The following is a 15749-nucleotide window of genomic DNA, read 5'->3' as shown; positions in this document are numbered from 1 at the left end:
GCCTGCGCAAGAGCTTGAAAGCGTCAATTCATGTCTTCTATTGGGGAATCTCCGATACACATTTTTTTGCTGTTGAAACCATCAGAAAGTACAGTAAAAGGAAGTTGAGCTAAATCCAAAATACAATGAGGAAGGAAATGGATCGCCTGTCACTGTTTGACATGAGGCAGGAAAGTGGCATTGAAATTATTTGCGCAGTTGAAGCAAAAATGTGCATATTGCAAAAGGAAAATACAAATGATTTCGGCACTAACTCTGGACCACCCAAAAGATAATACAAGAGTTTGGCAAATAAAAGGCTATGGCCCCAAAAGCCAAAAAAAATGACAGATGCATAGGATTTTACCTGTCCCAAAGTCACAGGACTCAAAGGAAACAATGGAAAATTGGTACGTAAGCGATGACGGTTGGAAAAGATGTCTTTATTTGAAGGGCAAATTAGTCTAAAACTACTGTTGCGGAGCAACCTGAGAAAGGCAAACCTACAGTTTAAAGATGCATTCTCTGACAGTAAGGCAACCTTTTTAAGGTGTGAAGAACCAAGGGATTGTGTTGCTAAAGGGATTGTGTTGCTAAATTTCTCCCTGCAGTTGAGCATGCTGGGAAATCTGATAATGATGAGTGTGGTTTTGGTGGGACTATTTTACTCTCCATAGAGTAACACTGACACAATCACACTCAACACTGGGGTTATTTTACACCACTGAGTGTTAATTTAACACTTACAGTCTCAATGTAACACCTGAATCCACTGAAAAATCAACACTAGGTAACACTGGCCAATTTGTTGTGCTCTGACGGTTTTGCACGATTATGAAACATTGGAGACATTGAAATGTTTGGCAGTTATCTAATCACCAATCCGTACAATGTGTTACACATCTAAAGTACTATAAAGGCCAAACAGGTTGAATTTAAATAAGGCTCTTGTAGTTGATAGCATTATCACTGAACCATTTTTTAAATACATTTTTTCAAATGCTCTTAATCTATTGTTAATGACGTACTTTCATTGTTTTGTTTTATTGTTTATGTTTCTCAACGAATCAAGGAGGATGTGTTTTGTCAGTGTAACTCAATTTCAACAGGTTCCACCTCTGATAAGCCAAACCTTTGCCACGCTCCACTCCAGCAGGTGGCGATAGAGAAATGTATTTAATCGTTTACGACAAGAGCGCAAATTATTTATTGTCACCGGATGTCTTTGTCGCTGATTCTGCACATGATGAAAACGACGGTTCCCACTAGATATTGCAGCCACAGGCATCATTGGCTACAAAATGTTCTTTTTGGTAATCATTTAAGGGAAGGGTTACACGTAAAATAAGTTTTTAATAACATAAATTGTAGAAATAGCGGAGTTTAGCAACAATTATGACTTTGTGACTGTGTTAATCATTCATCAGCGGTGTTACATTAGTGACGAAAACAACCCAGACGTTAGCTAGCAACCCGCGTTATCGAACAAGTAAAAATGTCTAACATACATTTGTTGAGGGTTTTTGTCAACGAGAGATTAACATATGCTGCCGAGGAGATATTCGGGGTCGTTGAAAAAACTATAGTAGAGTATCAGGAGGAAGTTGTCCGTCTACAAAGGCTGCTCGACATAGTTCTTAAACCTGAGATAAAGCTACGCAGGGCAGGTGTGTTACTCGGTACGTTTGTCTAACTTACTAAATCATAATGTTATTGGACAAAAGGAGCAATGCCAAAGTGAGTCAGCATTGAGTTAACAGTTTCTTCCTTTTGCTTCTCTTTTGCCAGACCTCTCTGTCTCTGAAGTGGAGGTCCCCCCTGATCTGCAAGAGTGGAACACCAGTCTGAGGCAGGAGGACCCACAGCCCACACATATCAAAGAGGAACCGAATGAAATCGGGACCAGTCGGAACGAAGAGCAGCTTCAAGGGCTTGAGGCAGATACCATAGACTCCACTTTCACTCCAGCCTATGTGAAATGTGACTGTGATGAGTACCCAACTCACCCCTCACATCTCTATCAAACCCAAAAGGAAGAAAACGGAGAGAGAGACACTCTACCCAGTACTACATCTGAACTGATCGAAACACAACTTGACCGAGAGAACTATGTAGAATCAGAACCAACCAGTGTCTCTCAGACATTCTCTGAAGCAAATCCAGACTGTTTTGCAGCTCAGAGTGAAAACAGTAAAAGTGTCAGTGGCATGGAGAAGGGAGGACCTGCGAGAGGTTTTAAGCCCGTCAAATCAAAGAGAAAAAATATGGTAAAAGGGCAAAACTCCAGTATCACTACTATGGGCAGCACATCCACACAGTTGTCCCATCTGAAATCACACAGGCAAAGTTTTGCTTCTCCCTGTTGTTGCAAGGTGTGTGGCAAGTTTTTTAATTACATGAGTACATTAATTAGACATGTTAAAACCCATACGGGGGATAAAGATCATCAATGTGGTGTCTGTGGGAAAAGTATGGAGTCCTCAGAAAGTAAGAAAGATCACCTCCAAACTCACATTGCAGCTAATGTTTCTTGTCATGTTTGTAGTAAATATTTTTCCTGTAACAGTAAACTGACAGAGCACATGAGGATCCACACAGGGGAGAAACCATATCGCTGCTGTGATTGTGGCCAAGGATTCAGCACAAGCGGTGGTCTGAAAAGACACACGCGGAGACACTCGGGAGAACAACTGTATCACCCTGATTGTGGCAAAGGATTCGGCACCAGCGGTGATCTGAAAAAACACTAGAATTTACACAGGATTATCCATATCGCTGCCCTGATTGTGGCAAAGGATTCCAATAGGTTTTGGCTCCAGCAAATACCTTCTCAGGACATACACGCTGTGAGACATATGAGCTGAGACAGGATGTCGAATCCTGACAGAGAGCTAGCTAACATTACTAGCTAAAGCTAGCTAGCGAGTGTAGCCACCTAGTGTAGCCAATTTATACTCCGTAACTTCTCCCAACTTTTACCACTACGATACTAACACGCTTAACATGACGCCCTGGACCAGAGCTACTGACATGTAAGCCAGCTAGCTAACGTTAGCCACACATTTGTAACCTATATTAATTAATTTCATATCACACGAATTGGAGGGGCCGATACAAATTCATACATAGAAATGTAACGTCATACAAAACGGAGGGACACAAGAAAACGTTTACTATGTTACGGCTGGAGTTCAGACTGCATACCATGAGATGCAAAAATACCATCTCAGACAGGTAGCTTCAGACCGCATAATCTGCAGCTGGATGCTTCTCAAGGATTCAGCATTGCTGGTAATCTGTCAATACACATGAAGGTTCGCACAGGAGAGAAAATACAAAAGTATTCAGTACTGGCATCAATCTGAAAGTGGACATGAGGACTCACAGAACCACTGTATAGGTGCAATGATTGCAGAGTTTTTAAAATGTTTATTATGGAACTCCTACAAAGTTACATTAACAATGGTCACAAGATGGAGGAAAAATGATAATGTGGTGTTTGGGGAAAGTCCTCAGACAGAACATTTAGAGGTGCATTCTAACAGACAGAGAGACACTCTACCCAGGACTACAACTGAAATGATCAAAGCACAACCTGACGGAGAGGACTATAGAGAATCTGAACCAACCAGTGTCTCTCAGCCATTCTCTGAAGCCATTCCAGACTATTTTGCAGCTCAGAGTGAAATCAGTGAAAGTGTCAGTGGCATGGAGAATGCAATAGGTAGATGCTCCTCAGGACAATACTCTTGGATGAATAATATATGACTGAATTACCAATGGTGTAAAATAACTAAGTTAAATGACTTCAAATGACTATTTAAGGGGTTTCTGGGGGTATCTTTACTTTACTACTTATATTTCTTCAACTTTAACTCCACTACAATCCTTGAAAAAATTGTGTTTATTATGCCATACATTTTCCCTGACACCCAAAACCACTCGTTACATTTTGAATGCTTAGCAGGAAAACAAAAGGTTCCTATTCACGCGCTGATCAAAATAACATCCTTGGTCATCTCTACTGCCTCTGATCTGGTGGACTCACTAAACAGAGAACATCCTTGGTCATCTCTACTGCCTCTGATCTGGTGGACTCACTAAACAGAGGATAGCTTGGTCATCTCTACTGCCTCTGATCTGGTGGACTCACTAAACAGAGAACATCCTTGGTCATCTCTACTGCCTCTGATCTGGTGGACTCACTAAACAGAGAACATCCTTGGTCATCTCTACTGCCTCTGATCTGGTGGACTCACTAAACAGAGAACATCCCTGGTCATCTCTACTGCCTCTGATCTGGTGGACTCACTAAACAGAGAACATCCCTGGTCATCTCTACTGCCTCTGATCTGGTGGACTCACTAAACACAAATTATTTGTTTGTAAATTGTCTGTTGCAGTGTGAGTGTTGGAGTGTGGCCCTGGCTAACCGCAAATAAAAATATACAATGGTGCTGTCTGGTTTGCTATATATAAGGAATTTTAAAGTATATATTTTTTTAAACTTTTGATACTAAAGTATATTTGAGCAATTATATTTACTTTTTATACATAAGTATATTTAAAGCCAAATACCTTTAGACTTTTACTCAAGCAGTCTTTTACTGGGTGACTTTCACTTTTATATGAGTAATTTTCTATTACGGTATCTTTTCTTTTACTCATGTATGACAATTGGATACTTTTCCCACCACTGTGAGTTACTGCTTGAACCTAAGAACTCCCCATCGCCGTCTATCAGAGAGCAGGTAGTGGATTTCTGAGCTACAGGAGTCTGCTCATTAGTTATGAATGACACTAAGCCATTTGAACCCACATCCTCCATTTATACATAAAACATGTTTGTTTTAAAGGTTTACATTTTGCCAATATGTTAAACTGTCACATTATATCTGTTTTGAAGTTTCTAAAGTAGTGTTAACCATATTGGTTACTTTGTGCTTATGTGCCCTCCAGTGTCCACAGGAGCTGAAACAATCCTATACACACCGATTTATCATATCTATGGGCTTGATGTCAGTTTCCACTTCATGAGGGAAAGTATATTTTTATTGTATTTTTTACATGTTTTGACCAGCAATTGGCTACTCACATCTCTAACTCAATAATCAAGTTTGCTGATGACACAACAGTGGTAGGCCTGACTACCAACAATGACGAGACAGCCTACAGGGAGGAGGTAAGAGCCCTGGCGGAGTGGTTCTAGGAAAATTGGTATGACAGGCTCAGGTAGCCTCATTCAGGTGAATGAACCCCCCAAAACATTTTTTTTATTCAGAGATCGTACATTTTATCTACTAACTTTCCCAGAATAAATGTTGCTGACATGTTTATTGTCTAAATACATGGCTCTGCCTGCACTTTCCTCTGACAGTGTTCATTACACAGTTATGAAACATCTGAGACATCGACATGTTTGACAGTTATCTGATCAACAATCCATACAGCGTTCTGTGCATCTAAAGATCAACGAAGGCCCATCAAGCTGCATTTCACTGAGTTTCTCACATTGATAATGATTATGACTGTAATAGTTTTATATCATGTTCTCCTGTATTGTTGACTCTGTTTCACATTGGTATGATTATGACTGTAATAGTTTTATATGCTCTCCTGTATTGTTGACTGTATGTTTCTGAAGGAATCAAGGAGGATGTGTTTTACCAGGAGGATTTTTCAACGGGTGCCCTCTCATCTGATAAGTCCAACTGACCCGGTCGCAGGCCACTCCATAAGGCAAAAAGCCTCCTTTTGAAGGTAGGACATATGTCTGCTCCAAAACAGACTGCCATTGACACATCATACCCCACCGCAGGCCCAGCAAGGTGGGTGGGCCTGCAGCATTTTATCTCAGCCTCATGGAAAAATGTGTAGAAAAGCATGAAACTAACTATAAAATGGCACATTTTTATCTTTGCACCATGGCAAAATCTGCAGAATAGTAGGAAGTTTACTGTTTTCCCCAAGAAAATCCTAAATTCAAATATGAAAGGGGGTCCTTGCTCAGACCTAGTCGGGAGCCACTGCTGACTGCTCCATTCAACTGTCCTTAGACCCTGATACAAACATATTTTTAGGACAAGTGTGGATTTGTGTCAATTTTGAATCACAGGATTGTCTGTTGTGTGCAATTCCTGTCCCAGGGCCTAACATATCCTTATAACACTGTTGTCAGATGTTTTTCAAATGTTTGATCTCTATCCAGTTTAACAATGTATTTAGTCTATGTTGTGTCAATAGCCACCACCACCATAACCTGCCTCTCCACCTCCACAACCACTCAGCTATGACCACAACTACAACATCAGATAAGACACAAGCAGAGATGGTGGCTGAAGATGAGAAATAGTGTTGGACAGAGATGTCTTCATTGAGAAACTAATCCATCAGAACAAAGAGACATGGGTACTGAGTGATGATGCAACAAAGAGTCATGGGTACTGAGTGATGATGCAACAACGAGACATGGGTACTGAGTGATGATGCAACAAAGAGACATGGGTACTGAGTGATGATGCAACAAAGAGTCATGGGTACTGAGTGATGATGCAACAAAGAGACATGGGTACTGAGTGATGATGCAACAAAGAGACATGGGTACTGAGTGATGATGCAACAAAGAGTCATGGGTACTGAGTGATGATGCAACAAAGAGACATGGGTACTGAGTGATGATGCAACAAAGAGTCATGGGTACTGAGTGATGATGCAACAAAGAGACATGGGTACTGAGTGATGATGCAACAAAGAGACATGGGTACTGAGTGATGATGCAACAAAGAGACATGGGTACTGAGTGATGATGCAACAAAGAGTCATGGGTACTGAGTGATGATGCAACAAAGAGACATGGGTACTGAGTGATGATGCAACAAAGAGACATGGGTACTGAGTGATGATGCAACAAAGAGACATGGGTACTGAGTGATTATGCAACAAAGAGTCATGGGTACTGAGTGATGATGCAACAAAGAGACATGGGTACTGAGTGATGATGCAACAAAGAGACATGGGTACTGAGTGATGATGCAACAAAGAGACATGGGTACTGAGTGATGATGGAACAAAGTTAAACATGTGCCTCAGTTGAATAGAAAACTAAAACTATATAAAGGAGGCTTCCGGGGGAGGACGGCTCATAAAAATGTCTGGAATGGAGTAAATGGAATGGTATCAAACACATGGAAACCATGTATTTGATGAGTTAAATTACCATTCCATTAAATCCATTCCAGCCATTACTATGAACCTGTCCTCCCAATTAAGGTGCTACAAACCTTCTGTGGTACTGAGTGATGATGGAACAATGTAAAGCATGTGCCTCAGTTTATTAGAACACGAAAACTATATGAAAGTGGTGTTGTGTGGGAGGGGGGGGGTGCAACCCAAGACAGTCTTAACACACTATAACATTACTGTAGATTATTACATACATTCCTGTATATCACTGTATGTTATTGTTCATGGCTGTGTTGTGTAAATGTTGTCCAAAGACCTCCACTACATATGCCCTCTGCTGGCCAGAGATGTCTGATATCCCAGTTCAGATAAAGAACCAGGCAGAAAGCCCAGATTCAAGGGAAGCCACTCCTACTGCTCAGAACTAACCGTTAAACCGGGAAACGAAACCTATCTCTGTGAATCTGCTGCTCAGTCTGGGTGTTTCACAATGGCAGAAGCACATTTTGAAGATATGGATTTGATGACCTGTTCAATTTGTCTGGATCTACTGAAGGATCCGGTGACTACTGCCTGTGGACACAGTTACTGTATGGACTGTATTATAGAACACTGGGATCAGGATGATCTGAAAGGTTTCTACAGCTGTCCACAGTGCAGAGAGACCTTTATCCCACGACCTGTTCTGAACAGGAGCACTGTGCTGGCTGAAGTGGTGGAGAAACTGAAGAACAGAGGACTCCAGGCTGCTCCCCCTCCTGCTCACTGTTATGCTGGACCTTTAGATGTGGGGTGTGACAGCTGCATTGGGAGAAAACTCAAAGCTTTCAAGTCTTGTCTGATGTGTCTGGCCTCTTACTGTGAGACTCACCTCAAACTTCACAATGACCTCAACCGAGGAAAAAAACACAAGTTGATTGATGCCACTGGACAACTCCAGGAGAAGATTTGCCCTCATCATGACAAACTGCTGGAGGTTTACTGTCGTACAGATCAGCAGTGTATCTGTCTGCTGTGTGTGATGGATGAACATAAAGGCCATGATACAGTGTCAGCTGCAGCAGAGAGGACTGAGAAACAGGTAAAGATGGGAACAGTCAAATATCACACAATGCATTTAAAGACGTGTTCATCTCTTTCAGCCTGGCATCCAGACTAGTGAGTGAAAATAGGTGTAAGAAGAATAGAGAGAATCACAAGTAGTTGGTGTGGCAAAACTTTTGTCTGTAAAGTATTTTTGTTTAAAAATAAATGTCTAATCTGATAGGTTGGCGAGAGATTTCAAGGGTGGGGAGAGAGCCAGAGAGGGGTGGACATGGAGGGGGCTTGGCTTGAATCGCTGAACACAATGACATGACGTGAATAAGAACGTGTTTGGGTTATTACTAGCATCATAACTTCACTGAATTACAGAATGATATACTAGACATTAGAAATCATTTAGGAACAAAAAATAACATGATTACCCACACACACATAGTATTACATTACTGAAAATTATTATGCACCATATATTGCTGTATTTTACATAATAGATCATCAACGTGGGGCTATGCGATCTATGGAAAATAATTAACGAAGTGGAAGGTGTGCTATGGTAACCGATGTGAAACGGCTAGCTTAGTTAGCTGTGTGCGCTAAATATGGTTTCAATCGGTGACGCCACTTGATGGGTAACGATGCGTCGTGGGTGACTGTTGTTGATGTGTACAGAGGGTCCCTGGTTCGCGCCCGGGTGGGGACGGTCTAAAGTAATACTGTTTACACTAACCGATGTTCCCTCTAAACTGCGCGCTTGCGCGGCCGCGCTCCTCCAGGAACATAATAAATAAGAGATGCAAGAGACTGAGCGTCACTGAATTCCGCCCCATTAGTTTGCACTTTGTAGATCAACATTTATTCTGTGATCGAATCAACATTATCAACATTATTATTTTCAATGCAACAAACCAAAACAAATCTAACTTTGCAAGATTGAGTCTGCTTTTCAGATCAGTCCAGGTCAGATCAGAGCGCAGGAAGCTCGTGTGCACATTTATTGAAATGATTTGCTAGTTAGCGAGTTATTAGGCCAGTTATAGATAGCTATAGGTCAGCAATGGAGAGTCACTGCTTCCTACAGCAGCACAACATCTATAGGCTACATTTCAAGCTACCTTTATAAAGCCAATCAGGTAGAAATATTATGTCAAAATTAAAGGGGCAGTGTTGTACATTTACATTTAAGTCATTTAGCAGACGCGCTTATCCAGAGCGACTTACAAATTGGTGCATTCACCTTATGACATCCAGTGGAACAGTCACTTTACAATAGTGCATCTAAATCTTAAAGGGGCGGGGGTGAGAGGGATTACTTATCCTATCCTAGGTATTCCTTAAAGAGGTGGGGAATACCTAGGATAGGATAAGTAATCCCTCTCACCCCCCCTTTAAGATTTAGATGCACTATTGTAAAGTGACTGTAGTAGTTTGATACAGGCTTGAATATGCCAATTATAGCAGAGGGGTAATTCTCTGTGTGGTGATAATAATTCATTTTATTTTGTACCCCTGTTTCTTGCATCATAGAACACAATACAATGGTATTTACAGTCACCTATTTGGCCCACGGTGTTACAGACCAAGTAAAGCATCATTATCTAATGTCAAGCCTTTCATAATGTAAAACCATTTCATGCAATGTAGACCTGCATTGAACACCACATATATGTTATGGGATTTGCTCCATTGGTTTTGTTAGTAGGCTTACATTATGCTCAGATAGCCAGAATATATTGGCTACTGTCTAAAACTGTAAGGGTACAGCCTCAGTGTTCACTGTAAATGCGCGCCGGACGTTGCACAAAATTCTCACAATGTTCAAGTTTCTGCTCACAAGACTTAACATTTGCTCTGTGCCCCAAAACATGTGATGGAACATTGATGCAAACCTTTCATGGAATTGCATTAATAACAGTTCTGTTCCAGAACACTACAGATCGCTTTCGTTCCCGGTTCTGTTTCCGATCCTCTAAAAATGACTTATTTTCCGGTTGTCAGTTCTGTTCCCTGAAACGTTCCTTCAGAACTGAAAGTGAACGTGGTTTCAACATCAGGGAAAGATGCTTTTTCAACCCTTTTTACGGCCATTTTGCTTTCTGGGTACCTTGTCAGATGCACAGTAGCCTACCTGGTAGTTAGTGATTTATTGGTCTGATAATCTTCTCTGCAGAAGCAGATGGGGGAAAACAGTCTGAAATCCATGCTGAGAATCCAGGAGAGAGAGAAGGAGATGCAGGAGCTGAGACAGGCTGTGGACTCTCTGAAGGTGAGTGATGGGACCAATACTTTAATAATATTCAGGCTGTCTGGGGTCCTGATGAGAGATAAGTTAATAGGGAGGATGAAATGTCCCCTCTCACCTCTGTCCTAACAGCGCTCTGCACAAGAGGAATTGTCTGACAGTGAGAGGACCTTAACTGAGCTGATCCTCTTCATTGAGAGAAGGCGCTCTGAGGTGAACAAGCTGATCAGAGCCCAGGAGGAGGCTGAAGTGAGTCGAGCTAAAAGGCGACTGCAGCAACTGGAACAGGAAGTGGCTGAGTTGAAGAGGAGAGATACTGAACTAAAGCAGCTTTCACACATAGAGGATAACATCCATTTCCTCCAGGTGACACTAACTTAAATGTCGCAAAGAAATTGCTTTTCAATGGCTGTGTCTAGACATTCTTTCCCTGTGGAATGTGTTTGAAATCAAATAACCTTTGTCTTTCTCAACATCATAGAGTTTCCAGTCTCTCTGTGTTACTCCTGGATCTGAGGCCATACCCAGCATCAGTATCACATTTGAACAAGCGAAGAAATGTGTCTCTGACCTGAAAGAGATCTGCAAAGTGGAAATGGACAGGATATCCAGGAAAGATGTGTTTAAATCAAATAATATGATTATAATATTTGTTTTTATTATTGTCTTGTTTCTACTGTTTTTTTGGGAGAGGGGGGGGGGATGAATCAGCTTTAATATTGCAGATAGATTGTGACTTATATCAGTGTAATTGTCTGGATCATTTCCAATACCCCATATATATTTTGAAAACATCATCTTAAATATATTTTCCTTTTTTATTAATTTCTCCAAACCCTACCACCACTCCCCTAACTGGAGTAAACTAATGGACAGAATACTTATACATAATACATACATTTCACGGACACCTTATTTGACATTAGTTATCTTTTGTTTGTTTTTACTCCCATCCCTCAGCTACCCTCAACTTCTCCCATCTACCTCTGAAAACCATCCAGTTTAGATTTCTATTTGCCACATACATTTCTCATATTCTGAACCTTTCTAATCTCACAGTTTCTACAGATTGTAAATATTAAAGATAAACACCTTTGCTAAGAGTATTATTATATTATTGATACATGTAAAAATGTTCATAAATACTTTATTGAGGAAAAATGTACTTGATACGATTGTGAGAGGTTGATGTCTCACCTAGAACAGCTTTCTTAATTAAGGTAAATGCACAAATCAAATCAAATTTATTTATATAGCCCTTCATACATCAGCTGATATCTCAAAGTGCTGTACAGAAACCCAGCCTAAAACCCCAAACAGCAAGCAATGCAGGTGTAGAAGCACAGTGGCTAGGAAAAACTCCCTAGAAAGGCCAAAACCTAGGAAGAAACCTAGAGAGGAACCAGGCTATGTGGGGTGGCCACAAATTTTAAGTCTCTGGATAAGTGCCTATTAAATGACTAAAACATACATGTGAAAGTGAACAATTGCAGATAAGTATTATTCTAATGAGCTCCGCCCCAAAACAGGGTCATATGCAAATAGTCTGGGTAGCAACCTAAACACCCCCCTCTTCTACGTTGCTTCTACTCTCTGTTATTATCTAGGCATAGTCACTTTAATAACTCTACATACATGTACATATTACCTCAATTACCTCAACACCGGTGCCCCCGCATATAGACTCTGTACCGGTACCCCCTGTATAAAGCCCCGCTATTGTTATTTACTGCTGCTCTTTAATAATTTGTTTTTCTTATCTCTTACTCTTTTGTTTGTTGGTATTTTCTTAAAACTGCGTTGTTGGTTAACGGCTTGCAAGTAAGCATTTCAGCTGCTGGTCATTCTGAAATAACCTCTGTCTCGTGTTCCCTCCTCTAGTCTTTAAACGGTCAGGCTGATACATGAGTCAGTTAGATACAACAACTAAAAGTCCTAATATAATACAGTTTCTTCCCAACCAGATTATTCTCCCTCTAGCTCCTTGGCCTTCTTCTTTTTCTTCTTCTTGGATGATTTCCCTGTTGTATTCGGCAACTGTGACAAATAACATTTGATTTGAAGATCAATGATAATACCCAGTGTGCTTTGCAGTTCATTTTGGGATGTTCATTTTCACATATACATTTACATGTTGGTCATTTAGCAGACACTCTCATCCAGAGTGACTTGTTCAACTAAGGTAGATAAACATTATATCAGTCATTGCAAGAAAACGTTTTTGTAACTGCTACTGAGAATGTTGTTCATTTTGATAAATTGATCTTTACGGTATTTAGTCATTATGTTTTGTAGTTATTGACCATCACCATCTGCAGTATCCTACTGTCTGAGTCCCTTATCAAGACCAAACTTTGGGAGACCAGATGTGGTGCAGTTAATGACACCCCCAAGTGGTCACCGACGGGATTGGTTCAATTTATAAAACAGGAAGTTTGGAAAAGAATACAATTCGAAATAGATAAGGGGGCATTGCATCAGTAAAACAGAGATGGAAAGGGATTTACCCGTCATTGTAAACATTTTTATAGCTGATATATAATTGTATTACATAGGTACAATTGAAATGTAAACTAAGCCTCTGTAGATATTTGATATACACGGAGGTTTATCCAGAGTGCATTTTGGCATATGTATATGTTTTTATTTATAGAATTGTTTGAGGCTTGTTCATCTTGAATATAGGCCAATAATACTGGTCAGGTTCTGCAGAACAGCACTTTTTTTAGGAGTTTTGATATTCTTATATTGTTACGGTACTTTTCGATACTGTTTGTAAGTATCCATGTTATGTACAACGTTATGCACTAAATTTGTAATTGTATTTGTATGTGAAATGAAAATAAAAAATTATTTTTCAAAAAAAATCCTACTGTCTGAGTGAAATAAGTTGTGGTGGGAGGACTACACAACATGTCATAGTGGGAGGACTACACAACCTGTCATAGTGGGAGGACTACACAACATGTCATAGTGGGAGGACTACACAACATGTCATAGTGGGAGGACTACACAACCTGTCATAGTGGGAGGACTACACAACCTGTCATAGTGGGAGGACTACACAACATGTCATAGTGGGAGGACTACACAACATGTCATAGTGGGAGGACTACACAACATGTCATAGTGGGAGGACTACACAACCTGTCATAGTGGGAGGACTACACAACATGTCATAGTGGGAGGACTACACAACCTGTCATAGTGGGAGGACTACACAACATGTCATAGTGGGAGGACTACACAACATGTCATAGTGGGAGGACTACACAACATGTCATAGTGGGAGGACTACACAACATGTCATAGTGGGAGGACTACACAACCTGTCATAGTGGGAGGACTACACAACATGTCATAGTGGGAGGACTACACAACATGTCATAGTGGGAGGACTACACAACATGTCATAGTGGGAGGACTACACAACCTGTCATAGTGGGAGGACTACACAACATGTCATAGTGGGAGGACTACACAACATGTCATAGTGGGAGGACTACACAACCTGTCATAGTGGGAGGACTACACAACATGTCATAGTGGGAGGACTACACAACATGTCATAGTGGGAGGACTACACAATATGTCATAGTGGGAGGACTACACAACATGTCATAGTGGGAGGACTACACAACATGTCATAGTGGGAGGACTACACAATATGTCATAGTGGGAGGACTACACAACATGTCATAGTGGGAGGACTACACAACATGTCATAGTGGGAGGACTACACAACATATCATAGTAGGAGGACTACACAACCTGTCATAGTGGGAGGACTACACAACATGTCATAGTGGGAGGACTACACAACATGTCATAGTATACAAATTCACACAGGACACCGAATAGGACAGGAGAAGTACTCCAGATATAACAAACTGACCCTAGCCCCCCGACACATAAACTACTGCAGCATAAATACTGGAGGCTGAGACAGGAGGGGTCAGGAGACACTGTGGCCCCATCCGAGGACACCCCCGGACAGGGCCAAACAGGAAGGAAGCCTGCTATTATCTGTCAATACTATGTATGTATGGAGGGGGAATCCTGCTATTATCTGTCTATACATGTATGTATGTAGGGGGAAGCCTGCTATTATCTGTTTAAACAATGCTACTTAATATAATGTTTACATACCCTACATTACTCATCTCATATGTATATACTGTACTCTATACCATCTACTCCATCTTGCCCATGCCGTTCTGTACCATCACTCATTCATATATCTTTATGTACATATTCTTTATCCCGTTACACTTGTGTGTATAAGGTAGTAGTTTTGGAATTGTTAGGTTAGATTACTCGTTGGTTATTACTGCATTGTCGGAACTAGAAGCACAAGCATTTCGCTACACTCGCGTTAACATCTGCTTACCATGTGTATGTGACAAATACATTTGATTTGATTTGATTTGAGCTCGGAAAGCTCTCGCCAGTTCGTACAACGCGTTTTAAACCAGAGCATACTGGACCTATTTTTCTCTCCATATCCCTGAATTCCTACCACAAACTCTGAACCTTTTCATCTGGATCATCACAGCTAGCTAACCACAACCCGGATGAACTACTCCCAGCTAACGTTTCTGTCCCGGAGCTAGCACCAACTAGCCCATGCTAGACCCGTCTCCCGGCTCACTCATGGGCTATAACATCTGAACCCCTTCTACTGCCGCTACGGGGCACGGAACACCACCGATCCTCTACGACTGGAATACCGACAATCTGTCCGCCGATTCCAACAGGCCCCTCAGACGCGACGCCAGCTGAAGTCCCATTCTGCTAACCTGCTAGGCCTGCTAGTTACCTAGATCTACTTGGAACCCTACTAACTCCATGACTGTCTATTGACGTCACCGCACGAAGAGGCAAAAACAGACTTACCCCCATCGCGATGTCCCCCAAAGGCTAACTTGCTAGCCCCGGTCTACTAACTGCTAGCTTGCCTGCCCCGGTCTGCTAACTGCTAGCCCCTGCTAACTGCTTGCTAGCTAAACCGGTCTGCTAACTGCTAGCTTGTTTAGCCCCGGTCTGCTAACTGCTATCTTGTTTAGCCCCGACCTACTAATTGTTAGCATGTTAGCATCAGTCTGCTAACTGCTATCTTGTTTAGCCCCGACCTACTAATTGTTAGCATGTTAGCATCGGCCTGCTAACTGTCTGAATCGCCATGTCCCCAGTCAGCCCAACCCCTCACTGGACAAAAATGTTCACTTGGCTATGCATGCCTCTCTCTAATATCAATATGCCTTGTCCATTACTGTCCAGGTTAGTGATTACTGTCTTATTTCAC

At 41.3% G+C, this 15749-nt stretch overlaps 2 protein-coding genes across 9 annotated transcripts; both read left to right on the top strand.

Moving 5' to 3' along the window:
• Positions 1 to 200: 200 nt before the first annotated feature.
• Positions 201 to 7313, top strand: LOC124037535 (zinc finger and SCAN domain-containing protein 21-like). 7 transcript variants are annotated; one of them, XR_006839208.1, is made up of 4 exons: positions 1209 to 1658; positions 1768 to 2351; positions 4939 to 5739; positions 6267 to 7313. XR_006839208.1 is itself a non-coding variant. In XM_046352338.1 (3 exons), the coding sequence occupies exons 1-3, from the start codon at positions 1475 to 1477 to the stop codon at positions 2546 to 2548; spliced, it is 771 nt and encodes a 256-aa protein (XP_046208294.1). In that variant the 5' UTR covers positions 1209 to 1474; the 3' UTR covers positions 2549 to 4110. The 7 variants fall into 7 exon arrangements, 4 of the variants coding, with proteins under 4 accessions (XP_046208293.1, XP_046208294.1, XP_046208292.1 ...); XR_006839206.1 differs by having other exon boundaries at positions 6223 to 7313; XR_006839207.1 differs by having other exon boundaries at positions 6205 to 7313.
• A 60-nt stretch (positions 7314 to 7373) lies between these two features.
• On the top strand, positions 7374 to 12155 carry LOC124037534 (E3 ubiquitin/ISG15 ligase TRIM25-like). 2 transcript variants are annotated; one of them, XM_046352332.1, is made up of 4 exons: positions 7374 to 8242; positions 10373 to 10468; positions 10577 to 10810; positions 10926 to 12155. In XM_046352332.1, the coding sequence occupies exons 1-4, from the start codon at positions 7652 to 7654 to the stop codon at positions 11148 to 11150; spliced, it is 1146 nt and encodes a 381-aa protein (XP_046208288.1). In that variant the 5' UTR covers positions 7374 to 7651; the 3' UTR covers positions 11151 to 12155. The 2 variants fall into 2 exon arrangements, with proteins under 2 accessions (XP_046208288.1, XP_046208289.1); XM_046352333.1 differs by lacking the exon at positions 10926 to 12155 and having other exon boundaries at positions 10577 to 10825.
• The last annotated feature ends 3594 nt before the right edge of the window (positions 12156 to 15749 follow it).

This window comes from Oncorhynchus gorbuscha, linkage group LG06, assembly GCF_021184085.1.
Source record: "Oncorhynchus gorbuscha isolate QuinsamMale2020 ecotype Even-year linkage group LG06, OgorEven_v1.0, whole genome shotgun sequence".
Taxonomy (NCBI): Eukaryota; Metazoa; Chordata; class Actinopteri; order Salmoniformes; family Salmonidae; genus Oncorhynchus; species Oncorhynchus gorbuscha.
Note: the sequence above shows the minus strand (reverse complement) of the source record. Positions and strands in the feature narration are given on the sequence as shown.